At 43.4% G+C, this 14,608-nt stretch overlaps 1 protein-coding gene across 1 annotated transcript in view; it reads left to right on the plus strand.

Annotated features, from left to right (window-relative positions):
* Window positions 1–14,608, plus strand: part of Slc12a1 (solute carrier family 12 member 1) — an 82,746-nt gene that overhangs the window by 14,746 nt on the left and 53,392 nt on the right. Inside the window, exons 5-9 of the mRNA XM_005364392.2 lie at window positions 1,520–1,659; window positions 2,886–2,996; window positions 3,826–3,937; window positions 6,058–6,185; window positions 11,394–11,478. Coding sequence (XP_005364449.1) covers window positions 1,520–1,659; window positions 2,886–2,996; window positions 3,826–3,937; window positions 6,058–6,185; window positions 11,394–11,478 — 576 coding nt within the window. The remainder of the gene's footprint in view (window positions 1–1,519; window positions 1,660–2,885; window positions 2,997–3,825; window positions 3,938–6,057; window positions 6,186–11,393; window positions 11,479–14,608) is intronic.

The following is a 14,608-nucleotide window of genomic DNA, read 5'->3' on the forward strand; positions in this document are numbered from 1 at the left end:
GTGACTTTGGTGTTTTGAGACAAAGTTTTACTCTGCAGGGCCAGGTTGGCCTTAAGTCCACGACAATCCACTCATCTTAGCCTTCCAAATCCCTTGGTTGCAGGCACAAGTACCACCCCTTCTTACCCCTGCCCCAAGCAAGGCTTTCTAAAACAACCCTAGCCACAGAACCCCTTTTCTCTCAACTTATGTGTTATTCATTGCTTTTTAAAGAATTATCTTATTTTATGTGCATGAGTATTTTGCCTGCATCTATTGTGTATGTACCCTGTGTGCTTGGTGCCTGAGGCCGTCAGAAGAGGGCATCAGAACAACTGGACCTAAAAGTATATATGGTCTTGAGCCGCCACGTGGGTGCTGAGAATTGAACCTGGGTCCTCTGCAAGGGCAACAAGTGCTCCTAACCACTGAGCCAATTCTCCAGCCCCTATCTGTCTCTTGTTTTTACTGTTATGCCCATGTAACTGCCCAGCCAATTTGTCAAGGAAAGTTAAGTTTTAAAATTCCAGGGGATTTGCTCTATGTTCCATTTTGAGAACTTACCCACACCGAGCACAGTTTCTCCTCCATAAAAGGGAGTTTGTTCTGAGTTTTCTTGTCCCATGCTGACTTCGCAAAACGCCCGTGACCAGCTCCACCTAAGAGGTCATTACAATGTCTAGTTCCCTCGTCAGCCCGTCTTAGTGTCAGTCACTTGCTCTGAGCTGTAAAGCAACCCCTTGGGTTTTCATGTCATGGAAGTGGGTGGCCAATCACGAAGCTATTCTTTAGTGTTCAGGGAAGAGCGTTGGTTCCCACCCCTCCCCCTGCTCTTCTTTTTGTCCCACAGCCTTATTATAGGAATTGATGCTTCATTAGGCTAAACCAGGAAAACAAGCCTGCTTTCCAGAGTGGGTACACACACCCCAATAGAGCTGCTCATTTTACAGATTAGCTACCAGAAAAGTTTATACAATAGAATGGAAGCCAGAAAATAAAATAAAAATAAAAAAAGGCTCAACCGCTTTGTCCTTTTGAGCCAGAGTTTTATGTAGCCCAGGCTAGTCCTCAGTTTACTATAACTGAGAATGACCTTGGAGACCTAACTCTCCTGCCTCTGCCTCCCAGGGCCAGGAAAAGAACAAGTCTTGCCATCTCATTTTCTACCCTGGTCTGTCACTTTCTGGAAATTTTGAATTCAAAATTGTACTTCAGTCACACTCTTCATTTGGGTACTCTAAATCAATTTTTTAAAAAGACAAAGCATTTGGGCAAAGCTTGTTGCTATTATTTATTAACTTAGATCAGGATTCTAACTTGGAAGTCTCAACAGATTGAATTTTACTGGCACGTACTTTGCAGACTCCGTACAGCTTACAAGGCAGGTATGCCTGCAGGGCCTCATTATGACGACCCAGGATTTATAGCATGCCTAGGAATCCGTAATACTCTTCGTGGGATGATTAACAGTTGGAGATTAACCATGGGACTGGAGAGCTCGGCTTCCCTCCAGGTGACACACACTGCTTTCTTGTTGCAGGAGGAGCCTACTACCTGATTTCCCGGAGCTTAGGGCCCGAGTTCGGAGGGTCTATAGGTTTGATCTTTGCTTTTGCCAACGCAGTGGCTGTCGCCATGTATGTGGTGGGGTTCGCAGAGACTGTGGTAGATCTCCTTAAGGTAATTAAAGCTCTTCTTTGTACAGACAAACAAAGTAGCTCAGCTTTTCTTCACAGAGCCCTAGGGGATAGTCTCGGGTCAAGATAAGAGAAGGAGAGTTCAGGATCAGGGCAGGAGCCCCAGGCATAAGGTCAGACGGTCTGGCTTTGACTTCAGCTCTCCCCTTACCACCTGGGAGACTTTAGACCAGTCTCCTCTACATCTGAGGCTTATTTATTTTCTAAAGCTGAACGAGGAGCTAATTTACTGCTTCATGCATTCCCCAGGAGTTCCGTGCATATCAGATGGAGAGGATGTGAATGGAAAGTGTGTAAAATACAAAGCTTCAGGTAGACAACAGGCACCATTTCCTGAAGGCACACCACTGATGCTCACAAGGTTTCCAAAGATGAAGAAAGTTCAAACATGGGCACAACTTGCTGCAGAAAAATGAGGCCTCTCTTAGCTAAGGGCCCAACTCAGGTGCTCTGGGAACGAGGTCTTTAAGCCTGTGTAGTATGGGAACTCCTCACTGTCTCGCCTTAGATGTTCTACTGGTGAAAGTATGTCTGTGTGTAAATTAAATGAATCAATGAACATAGTGTGGATTCTTTTTTTGGAGTTTTTCGAGACAGGGTTTTTCTGTAGCTTTGGAGCCTGTCCTGGCACTAGCTCTTGTAGACCAGGCTGGTCTCGAACTCACAGAGATCCGCCTGCCTCTGCCTCCCGAGTGCTGGGATTAAAGGCGTGCGCCACCACCGCCCAGCCATAGTGTGTATTCTTATGGTCTACTCTCTTCAAGAGATGTGTTACTGAGTTTGTGTTCTCTGTTATTAAGTTGAGCAGCGCTTATTTTCCAATATTCATATTGGAAACCTCCCATTTTTATTCTTCTAAAGTTCCCCTTGGCACATAAAAGTAGCCAGTCCTTCTGCTGAAGTACCACACAAAAGGTGTGGCCATGCAGACCTCTGCTCAGTGCTACATTATCTCCTGCATTTGTGGCTAGAAGGAGTTTCTAGCCTTTCTAGGCCCTAGCCTTGCCTATCAAAAGCCTACATCACAGATAAAGTAAAATTAGAATTTTTTTCTATTTTGTCATCTGGAACTTACAATTACTTCATTTTCTTATTATCCTATATGCCCCCAGGCATTTGTGTACAGTATCCTTTCTTCATGTTGAATATTATAAAAATACTGAGTGCAAAGAACTATTTTTAATCATTTGAGTGATTCCTTCCCCACAGGAGAGTGATTCAATGATGGTGGATCCGACCAATGACATCCGGATAATTGGCTCCATCACTGTGGTGATTCTCCTAGGAATCTCAGTAGCTGGGATGGAGTGGGAAGCAAAGGTGGGTGTCTCTAAACAACACTGTAACAAGTGCTGGCCAGGCCCTGACTTAGTCACAACAGAGGGAACACCATATTCACAAAGAACAGCTGCCGTTCCTTTACTATAGCAAAAGGCACGAGTACATGAAAGGTGGTCATCGTACCACTAAGTACCTGTAGTTGAACTTTTCTTTGGGCTACCAGCTCACACACAATGGCACTGAGACTTGTTGTCACTTATGAAAGCTTGGCCTTAGCTTTGGCTTTTTCCTCACTAGCTCTTATAACTTTAATTAACCTGTCTTATTGATGTACATTCTGCCTCAGACCTTGGTTACCTCTCCTCTGCACCGTATGTCTGACTTCTTCAGTGTCTTGCTATCATCCCTCGTGTGCCTAGATTCATCCCGAGTTCCTCTCTCTGTCCAGAAGTCCCACCTAGTCTCTCCTGCCTACCTATTAGCCATTCAGTTCTTTAGTAAACCAGTCACAGTGACACATCTTCCCACAGTATAAACAAATATTCCGCGACAGTACCAAATCTGGTCGAGACTTGATTGTATGTGTCAGGTCACAGGGCCACGTTTCTGGTCAAGACTTGATTGTATGTGTCAGGTCACAGGGCCACGTTTCATCTTGCTTGTTGCCAGCAAGGTTGGTGCGTTTTCATGTACAACTCTTGGCCAGACCAGCAGCACTGCATACTGGAAATCCAGGTCTCGTCCTCAAGACCCGAACAGGGACGAGGGCGATATATTAAGCTTCAACTGTGCAGTGAGCGTGTCCAGATGTGAAGCTAGTTTACATTGTTGTTGCTTCTAACTCTGTCCCTTTCCTGCGGTGTCACAGGCCCAGGTGATTCTCCTGGTTATTCTTCTCATTGCCATTGCAAACTTCTTCATTGGAACTGTCATTCCATCCAACAACGAGAAGAAATCTAGAGGCTTCTTCAACTACCAAGGTTAGTGGGGCCAATCAGTCCCTTCTCAGTTAATGTGTCTACGTTGTTCTCCCCATTGCTACCTCTCTCACCCATCCCCAGCCACGGGGATTCCAATGTAGCCTAGGAAAGGCCTGAAGTTGGATTCAGGAGACCCATGGTGGGTTTCAACACTTGCGTATCAGGGTTATACAAATCCTGTTTGGGTCTCAGATTTTCCCATTAAATTAATAATGACAACTTCCTGAGGAAACTTTAAAAAGTAGATATGGAGGGTACTTAAAATTTAAAAGCAATTTTGAGAAGTCAGTCTTTTTCAGTTGAAGATGAGAAGGTCTCTTGTAAATCCTTGAATACTGGGCTATCACTAGATGGCTAGACAATAGGATTAGAAGCTACATGAAGGGAATGAGAACCGGGAGCTGGGAAAGATAATCAGCCTCTGCTGAACACGAGTGTCAAATCAAGTCCTCTGTCTTCCTGGGAGACTCTGTAGCACCCAGCCTTGCTGGGACATAACCTGCTGCAACCTCTGTCAACCTTTCAAGCTGAGTTAGGAGACTGCTCAGCCCTCCCCAATAGCTCATAAGCGTCTGTACATCCAGTTCCAGGGGATCCAGCGCCCTCTTCTGGCCTCTGTAGGCACCAGGCAGGCAAACAGTATAGATACATACATACATACATACATACATACATACATACATACATACATACAAAGCTAAACACACACTTGAAAGAAATGATGGGTGAATTACTTGTGTATCTCCTTGTGGTAACATCACAGTGTACAAATTTGACTTTTCTCTCCCAGTTCTGCTTCTTCTACCTTCTTATTTTCTACCCTAGATTACTCAATACACAGCTAAGGCTATAGAAAATATCAATTGCTCAATTACATATTCAATTATTACCTGAGACCCCCCTCACCATTTTTAAAACCAGGTCTTTATTGTGGTTCTTTCATTTGCTTTGGGTTTTACTGTTCTTTCTTTTCTACCTTTTCCCCTACTGTATATCTTCTGATGTTTCCAACTGCTCCCCCACCTTTTCTCATCTCAGACTCCTTTCTTTGTTTGGTTTCTTTCTCTTTCTTTCTGCCTTTTCTCTAGAAGGCTTTCTTTTCATTTAAGTGATTTGGTGACAACCTACAGGACAGGACAGTACTTCTCTAAGGACAAAGCAACTCACCATATTCTTATTCTCTGAGAATTTGGTCTAAGGACCTAAGATCCAAACTCTGAGAGGAAGAGCAGAGAGAGCAGAACACTAGAAACAAGTCTACTCTGCAGCCCGCCTCACACGGGTCTCTTAAGGCTTGTCAAAGGCCTGAAAAGGCTGTTTAAAGATACATATGTGTGAGAATGTGGTCATGAGGGGGGCATGTGACGTATGTTCTATATTTTGAGGTTACTAACATGTTTCTGCGAGAAAATTTCTTGGCAATATTTATTTTTTTTTATATATTTTAATTAAAATTTTTTATACGATATATTCTGATCATAGTCTTTTCTCCCCTACAGCTCTTCCCTAATCCTCTTCATCTTCCCACCCAACCAACTCCATGCCTTTTCTTTCTTACTCTCCTTAGAAAACAGATAAATAAACAAACAAAATAAAAAAGTAAAAACAAAGAACAAAAAACATAGACTCACACAAAAACAAAACCCATAAAGCACAAAATCAGAAACCCGTAATAGATAAGCAAAAGAACTGCAAGATGAAAAAGAAAGAGAAAATGTTCAAATAAAGCAATATGAGACAAAAGTCTGCAAAAATACCCTTGAGTTTGTTTTTGTATTGACCAGTTACTGCTTGGCTTGTATACCCAGTGAGACCCCAATGAAAGAGACTAATTTTTCCTTCTGCAAGAATTCCTTATTGCTTTTTCCCATTTCTTCTATTTTCAAAGAAGACAAGCAAGCTTGGTCTCTAATGACCTTCCCAGAGCTCTGTCGAGAGATCTAAGACCTAAATGTGTATGTAAAATGATAGGCACCTTGGTGCTCGGAGAAGAGTAACCAACAGTTTCAGGTTCACTCTGTTCCCATTCTAAAGATCCATTTCCATTTAGAAACACAGAAGTCAAGCTTCTACAGTGTGCAAAACCCAACAAGGTGATGTTCCTCTCACTTGCATTTCAGCATCCATATTTGCAGAAAACTTTGGGCCAAGCTTCACGAAGGGTGAAGGCTTCTTCTCCGTCTTTGCCATCTTTTTCCCCGCTGCCACTGGGATCCTTGCTGGTGCCAACATCTCTGGAGACCTGGAGGTATGCAGTTTCCTCTGCTTTGGAGCCTTGGTGGTGGGAGTGCAGTTGTTGGTAGCATGAGAAGCTGTGCAGACTCAATATGACTTATGTCCCAGAGACACAAGAATGAAGGTTTCTGAATGATTTTTTGGATATTTATTCAATCTATCTATCTATCTATCTATCTATCTATCTATCTATCTATCTATCTATCATCTGTCCATCTATCTCTTTCTTTCTCTCTCTCTCTCTCCCCTTTAATTTTAAATCTAAGATCTTGACAATATAGTATAATTACAAAACCCATATTCAGTGACATCCAAAGGCAGAGTATACTTATGGGAAGTTATTTTTCAATAAAATGGACTGACTTACTTACAGAATCACCCTTTCCCTTTAAAATTCATAATGACTAGGAATACAAGACATTTGCGGGAAAACAAAACCAAATCCACAATAGCAAACAGTCACATGACCACTTGGTCCTCAGTTCACAGCATTCCCCATCAACTGCCATAGGGATCATTGACTTAACTATGGATGGGATTTTAGTAGTTTAAGAAGGATCATGGCCAAAACAAGATCAGACTTTGTGCTTCTGGAACATGCATAGGCCATCCAACAAAATTAGAACATCCACTTCCAAAGACAGCCCAAGGACTCAGAGAAACCTCTCCTCTTTCAAGTCTACCTTGGGTGGGGCTCATCCCTATCTTCAAGGTCCTGGGTGATTAATCACTTCCTGGTTCACGCTCTACCTCTTCCTGTTGGCATCCCATTGGTCTGGATTTTGGCTCATGTCCTTACCTAGCTTCAAAGGACTCTAATGAAACGCTTACTGAAGTAGGGTGGCCTTATACCCCAATAAAGGCTGAGGCATTCCAATAGTACGAGAGGGGTTAGAGGACAATAGAAGTCTCTTTCATAAGACAGACAACGGTTTTATCTCACATACACAAAAAGAAGATGCAAATCTTATCTCAATGCATTCATAGTCAATGTCAGAGGTGAGTATTTGCAAGACTCATCGGGAGATAAGTATTAAATGAAAAACATGCAGGGGTCAATGGGTGGGGAAATAAAAATACTGAACAAATAGTTGTTGGGCTGATCGGAGTTAACTTGGGAAGCAAAGGCTAGAAGTTGGCTATTGGAGAGGAACAAGGCAAGTCTGGCCAAGGAAGCAAGCAGAGTCTTGAGAAACCTGAGGACAGCAGGGAGTCTATTACAGGTTAAAAGGAGAAAAACTGAGGAGGCTGAAGAGCCTCACAAGGTTCACAGGAAAGGAAGTGGCTGCAGATGCTCACTATGGGGCATCAAACTCTGAGGATGTGGCAACTTGGCCTTGGGCTTATTCATTGGCCAAAGATCTTCAGAGAAAGCGTGGTAGGAATAGACACTGACTGAGCTGAGCACTTAGATTTGTTATGCTAGTGACCACACTGCCAAGGTAAATTCTTGAGCAGACAACAGCAGGGAAAGGTTACGCCAAAGTTCAAAAGGTCACAAACCTGCGCCAGCTGCTTCAGTTCCTCTCTTCGCTGAATGAGATCTCGTTACGAACTCCTGTTTTATCACTAAGTAGGAAAATATCAGAGGTCACTGATTTAAGCTTTCAGAAGCTACAGGCAGGTTTTTAAATTGGAAAATACTGTGCTTTCTTTAGACTCCTTAAAAACAAGGTGCTTAGTCAATTCCTCTTACTTAATGTCTGAACGAAGGCCTTGCAGGAGACAGAGGTTAAAGCTCTGCCTTTGTTAGAGCTAGAAGCAATGGAAGGAATTCTTTTACTAAACCACAGTAAGAAAGCATCATAGGTCACAGCTAAATGCAAGCAATGCCTTTTGATGTTTCTACATCAGTTCTATCCGATTCTGGTCTTTAGCACTGGTTTCGCCTCACTGAATCGATTTCACAGCCTAGTAAATGAGGAAGAGATGGATCAGGCTCAGCTAATGGGGTTGAAACAGAAGTAGGACATCGCAAGTGTCTGGGAGGCTGAGGGAGTCTGGAGCTCTAGGAAGGAAGACAGGACTAGAAGCTGATGCATGGGCGAACTCGCCCAGGTAGGTGCAAGAGGAAGGCAAGGAAGCTAAGGAAGCACTCAGGGGAGTGTGGGCACCCAGATCATTATTGTAGAAAAGGGGGGAGGGAGGAGAAAGAGAGAGAGACAGAGACAGAGAAACTGCTTAGTGGATGGGGAAACCAACAGCCCTGAGGCCCAGGAAGAAGGAAAGCGAAAAGGGAAAATGTCTAGGACGTCAGAACATAGTTAAAGGCCAGAGTGGTCAGACATGTTAGCTCCCAAAGATGAAATATTCTGGAAAATGGCAAGGAAATTTCTGTATCCATAACTTTATTTCTCTCTGAGGATGAAACCCAAGATAATTATAATAGTGTTAATTATAATTGAGTCAGTTCGATTTAGGAAGCGTTGTTTATAGAATATAGGGAGATGCAGATGAGTACTCGGCTTCCAGCCTCAGCATCCTTCTCGGGATGGCCCCCACACTGCAGGGAAGAGTAACCAGGACAACATAACGGATGCGGATCCCATCCTGAGCGCTCTGTATGAAACAGCAATAGCATGGCAAGAACGGTCCTGAAAATCGGGATCTGGAAGAAGATCTGAGAAATATTTCTGAGATGCCAAAAATTAGGAAGTGGTTGTTAGACCCCAAAAAAGTGGAAACCTAATTGATTACTTATATTCTGTCCTGGCTAGGGGGTCACTTTTACTGACAGGAAGGAGAAACAGCTTAGATTTGGGGTTAATTCTGGAGGAGGGGGGAAACTTAAGAATGTGTCAAATTGCCGAGCTCCCTCTGTCGGGAGCAGGACCGAACAATTCCATTTTATACAGGATCGCACATCAATACACTGACGTCATATGCTACCCATGAGTGCCTTAGCATCAAGTTGACACTCATGTCACTTGGCCACGCAGCTTAAGAACTTACAGCTGCAGGGGAGCGCTGTCTTCATGTCTGTGTCACAGGCTGCCTTCTACCTTCTACCTCCTATCCCATCACGCTCCAGTTAGATGGTTACAACGTAAGCCAGATCCCATGAAATTTTTGTGAGGTGTGTGCCTGCTTGCGTTCACCTTGGGAGGTGTGTGTGTGTGTGTGTGTGTGTGTGTGTGTGTGTGCTTCTGAAGGCCAGAGGTCAATATCAGGCCATTCCTCAGGACACTTGTTTGGTTTGGTGAAAGTCTCTCACTGAAAACGAGTCACCAATGAGGCCAGAGTGGCTACCCAGTGAATTCCAGGCCTCCACCTGCCTCACCTCCCCAGTGCTGGGATTATAAGTGTGTCCCACATTTTCCTTTTCTAAACATGGATTCTAGGAATTGAACTCAGACCCTCATGCTTTCGCAGCAGACACTTTACTGAGCCACCTCCCAGTTCCCAATAAATTCTTCAGCAATAGCTAAAAGGTAAAAAACAAACAAACAAACAAAACCCAGTGAATTCGATTAAGAAGGGCCCATTTCAGCCCCACTGCCCTCGTCCCCCTCCCCGGAGCCGCTGTGTTGCACCACCTGTACATTTGCTGTGGCGTCAGTAGTATGGAAGGAAGAGGCCGGGTATAACTGTACCAGCAAAACCCCAATATGCAGACGTTCCTGGAAGAATTGGAGCATAGGGATAGTGGCTGCACAGAGCTGGTTACACCCAGATGTGGTGCGTGTTTGCTTGGTTAAGTCATGATCTCCAGAGGTTGGGTTTTGTCCGTAGTCACCAAGTGTGACCTTCTCAATGGACTTGATCATCATATTTAAGCTTAGAAAAAACAAGTCCTTAATCTTCATTTGCCTGCATTGATTGCTTGTGTGTATTGATGAGACTTGTGTCTCCAGCTGGGAGACCAGTGCCTACTGGAATTGTACTTTTCTCTGTTCAGCATTTATTGACTCTTTCTGAATGCCAGACAACTGCCTGCATAAGAAAAGCACGCCTCGAATTATCTGTTTAATAATTTCTTAAATTGAATTAAATATAATTCAATGTGCTGCTTGGAAGTCAGTTTGATATAAATTAGCAGTTCCTTCCAAAACCAGGATGAACTAAGTATCATCTGGGCTCAATTTGGTGTGTGCATATACATTCGTAAGCAAGAGAAAAGCCCATTTTCTGGTACAGGGCTGACCTTACCTCTTTCCCGAGCTTACTTGAGGAAATGAAGACCTTAGAGAGACTGGAGAACTTACTAGATGATCCTTTTTGCTCAGTCAGATCAGTGTTTTTTGTTTTGTTTTTCTTTGTTTGCTTGTTTTAATTAAAAACAAGCCTAAACTCAGGATAAAACAAACATATGCCCAGGTACCGTCAACATGCCAGCTTTGTTTGTGTCTGATGCTTCTACATACAATTCACACAGAGAGAGAACTAGCTATTCATTTCTGTAACTTCTCTCTTCAGCACTAAGGTTTGGCTTGTTTGGTCTCTCTTTTTTTTTTTTTGGTTTTTTATTTTTTTAACAGTTGGGTTTTTGTTTATTAAAAATAGAACCACTTTTCTCTTTTCCTTTTTTTTTTTGAAAATGAAAAGAGACTTTTTTCATGCAGTAGGTTCTGATTACAGTTTCCTCTCCCCCCCTCCTCCCAGTTTCTCCTCACCAGATCCATTCCCTGCCTGTCTCTCCTTAGAAAACAAACAGGCACCTAAGACACAATAATAAAATGACATGTAATACAATAAGATGAAAAAAAAGCAAACAAATAAAGGACAAAATAACCAAACAAGAAAAAGAACCAAAGATGTAAGGGGGTAAAAAAAAGCCTGACTTATCATGAGACAAAGAACCTCCAATGATGCCGTGAGTTTTTTTTTTTTTCTGTTGACATGGAGCCTACCCTTAAGAGTGGTTTGTTTCCCCAGTGAGACTCCCCTTGGAGAAAGCTAATTTCTCATTTGCACGTGGTTATCAATTGGAAACAGCTTCTGGGTTAGGGATGCAGGCCTGTGTCCACTTCTCCTTTCAGCTCTGGGACCCCATCGGCTAGAGACGGGGGCAAGTGCTGGGAGTTCATACCCAGCACCATGTTTAATAGCCCATCGTTGGCTCCGGATACTCTGCCTGAAGACTCTTCACCTCCCCATTGCTAGGCAGTTTCTTTAGAGCTCGCCTTAGGAAGCATGGTTTAATATCATGAAAATACAGCGATAACTCCTGGCACTCTGACTGTTACTAAGTTCTGTTTTCCCCTCTGCATGTTTTTCACAGGACCCCCAGGATGCCATCCCCAGAGGGACCATGCTGGCCATTTTCATCACCACTGTTGCCTACATAGGTGTTGCTATCTGTGTAGGTAAGGAAAACATCCCTGATGTTAGAATGTCAGGGAGCCCAGAGTGTGTGTGTGTGTGTGTGTGTGTGTGTGTGTGTGTGTGTGTGTGTGTAAGGCTGCCAGTGGAGCCTATGTAAGTAGAAAGTCTTGTTTTGTCTTTACAGCTACACTTTTTGGTATTTAATAGTTTGTGTCTTTGGGAGCCGTTGTTGCAATTAAAGTACAATGGAGACATCTTCAGATCAGTGTTTAAAAAGAGCCTATCAGCCGGGCGATGGTGGCGCATGCCTTTAATCCCAGCACTCGGTAGGCAGAGGCAGGCGGATCTCTGTGAGTTCGAGACCAGCCTGGTCTACAGAGCTAGTTCCAGGACAGGCTCCAAAACCACAAAGAAACCCTGTCTCGAAAAACAAAAAAACAAACAAAAAATAAATAAATAAAAAAATAAAAAGAGCCTATCACGTTGTTGTTATGCCTGACCCAGAGAAGGCCGGGTTTTGCCACCCTCGTGACTGCACTGCTGAGGAAGCTGTCACTTCTAGCACTCAGCTCTCCTGCCCTCTGAGATAAGCGAGAACAAGGGCCGAGCAAAGTAGGGGGAAAAAAATCAAACAAAACCCAAACCCAAACCTGGCAAAGGAAATGATGAAAGATGAGGAATTCATAACAATATCTCATCTCTAACTTGGAAGTGTCATTGACACAAGCTGCCAGGAGATCCGAACAGCCCCAGCTGTTAGCAGTGTGAAAGCCAGCCCTGTGCTTCTCGGTGAGCAGAGCTTGAGGATGTGGCTTTTCCAGCTGCCACAAGGCAAGCTTTGGTGCTACCTACTGCCTGTGGCCACACCTCCTCTTAGGGCCACAGCACGCTTATGCCATAGTGGGAAGGAAGGAATGTGTTTTCCAAACACAGAGAAGAAACCCTCTTCAGTGCACGGTGAGGGATGCAGGCCCAGGTTGGGCAACTATGGAAGCCTGGTGGCCATTTGACCAAAAGGTGAGCTCCAGTAGTCCTCTGCTTGCTACAATCTTAAACTGATTTCTGAAGAAAAGGAGGAGGAAGAGGAAGAGGAGGAGGAGGAGGGAAGGAGGAGGAGGAGGAGGAGGAGGAGGAGGAGGAGGAGGAGGAGGAGGCAAAAAGCTAAGACTGGTGCCTATTTTGCTGCTTCTTGTGTGAGGAACCTGACCACCCTGTCACATTCTGTGCAGGGTTACAGAGGAAGACATTTTCTGATTCAGGGTGTTAGGACATCAATGACTTCAGAATGACACTGAAGCCATCTGAGGTTACAGCTTCCAACTGTGGTTTTAGGTGAGCAGGGGCATGTTTAAGAAACACTTAGGAGCATGGTGACACACACGACCTGCCCGACTTTACATAGATTCTGGATGTTCAAATGCAGGTCCTCGTGCATATGCAGTGAACACTTTACTGAGACATGTCCCTCGCTCTTAATAAGAAGGTTTATCTAGGATTAGAACCAGTGACCTCTTACTCCATAAGCAGGGGTCATACCCTCAGACCAATGAGCCACCTTGGGAGCTGTCTTAAAGGTAGTTGTAATGAGTAAAAGACCACCCAGGGTGGGGTGGGAAAGCCAAGGGAACAGCTTTATTAGTTGGCCCTTGGTTTACAAAGATCCTATCTTTTGTGCATTTTAAAATCCTTATGTATAGTTTATATCCATATACTTCAAAAACTCTCAAATATACAGTGGCAGAGATTATAGTCATAAAAACTTATAAGAAAAGTTAAAAAATTAAAATATATATTCCATCTTTTTTCTTTGTTTCATTTCCTTGACATCTTATCATATACATCACCATCTTTAATTTAACAATGGCAGTGTTTTAATCTCCAGCCAGCTCCCCAGGTACCAGCCTACTTATCGAGCAGCAGGCTGACCACTCAGGTCTCAGCCTAGCGAGAAGTCTGTTCCCACAGGCACTGGTCCTGTTGCTGGCAGTTAAGGAAGCTTTAACTAGATCTCTATCATTCTAGTTATGAGTAAGACTCAGGATTCAAAGGGTGGGGTGAAAACCTGTGAGGTCAGAGAGGTTGGGTAGCAGCTAGTTAATTCTCTCTCCTTGCTGGTGTCCATGGAAGAATTGGCTTCCACTTCACCAAACTGGAAAAAGCTGTGCCAATCCAAACCCTTCCCTATTACTTCCTGTGTCTCTCTCTCTCTTTCTCTGATGCCCTTTAAGGCTCTATGATTATTTTCTGTCAATGAGTTGCCCACGCACCCTCCTGGCCCAAGGTTGATTTTATTTAATTAACAGGAATGCAAACTCAGAGTTCACAGTGTGATCAAATTTTCTCATCCTTGCCCCCCACAGCACTTTCTTGTACTGTATGTGGCGTAATAACCAGGCTAGCTTAATATGAAACAGCAAATTTTAATGAAGGGATAGCTTACAACACCAGGGATCCAGCGATGGACAGAAAATACAAAAGGGACCGGCGGGGCCCTGCCCGCCAGATTTATACGTAAACATTAGCCCCAGACGAACACGCCCCCCCCATTGGGCTGGGCTTACCCTACATCTCCCCCTTTTGTCTAAATAAGACAGAACTAAACCAAATACAACTATATAAAATAGTAACAAATAATAAATATAACAAATAATATTGAGCAAGAAACATAAAACAAAAGTTTTGCTAAACATTCTATCTCAAGGAGTCTAAATAATGTAGAGTAACTACAATTATCTAATCTTTAACTCTGTCAAAGATCTGAGAAGGGAATTAATATTACTTAACAAACGAGAGATATCCAAAATGTGCAACAAATGACGGAGACAGCTGACTACCTGGGCAATCACCCAAAGTCTCGTTTGCAATGCTGAGTCAACCAACTTTGGCTAAGGCTTAACATAATTGACATACCATTATTAAAGGCAAAGAACTTTTTCAGAACTATCCTACCCTATCTTGGCAAGATAAGATAATCCTGTTTTATCCACTGATGGATATTTTGTATCTTTGTCAGTAGTTGAGGTATGGGCTTTTCTTAACCCAAAGGCCAGTTCTGCCAAGAAGACAAGCTCCCAGTGGAGTGTCTTTGGTGCTCAACTGTTGTAATAAAAGCATCAGGCTGCTTCCTGCCACCTGGCTAGCTTTACCAGAAATAATTACACGGAAACTGTA

Source organism: Microtus ochrogaster (assembly GCF_000317375.1).
Source record: "Microtus ochrogaster isolate Prairie Vole_2 chromosome 14 unlocalized genomic scaffold, MicOch1.0 chr14_random_1, whole genome shotgun sequence".
Taxonomy (NCBI): Eukaryota; Metazoa; Chordata; class Mammalia; order Rodentia; family Cricetidae; genus Microtus; species Microtus ochrogaster.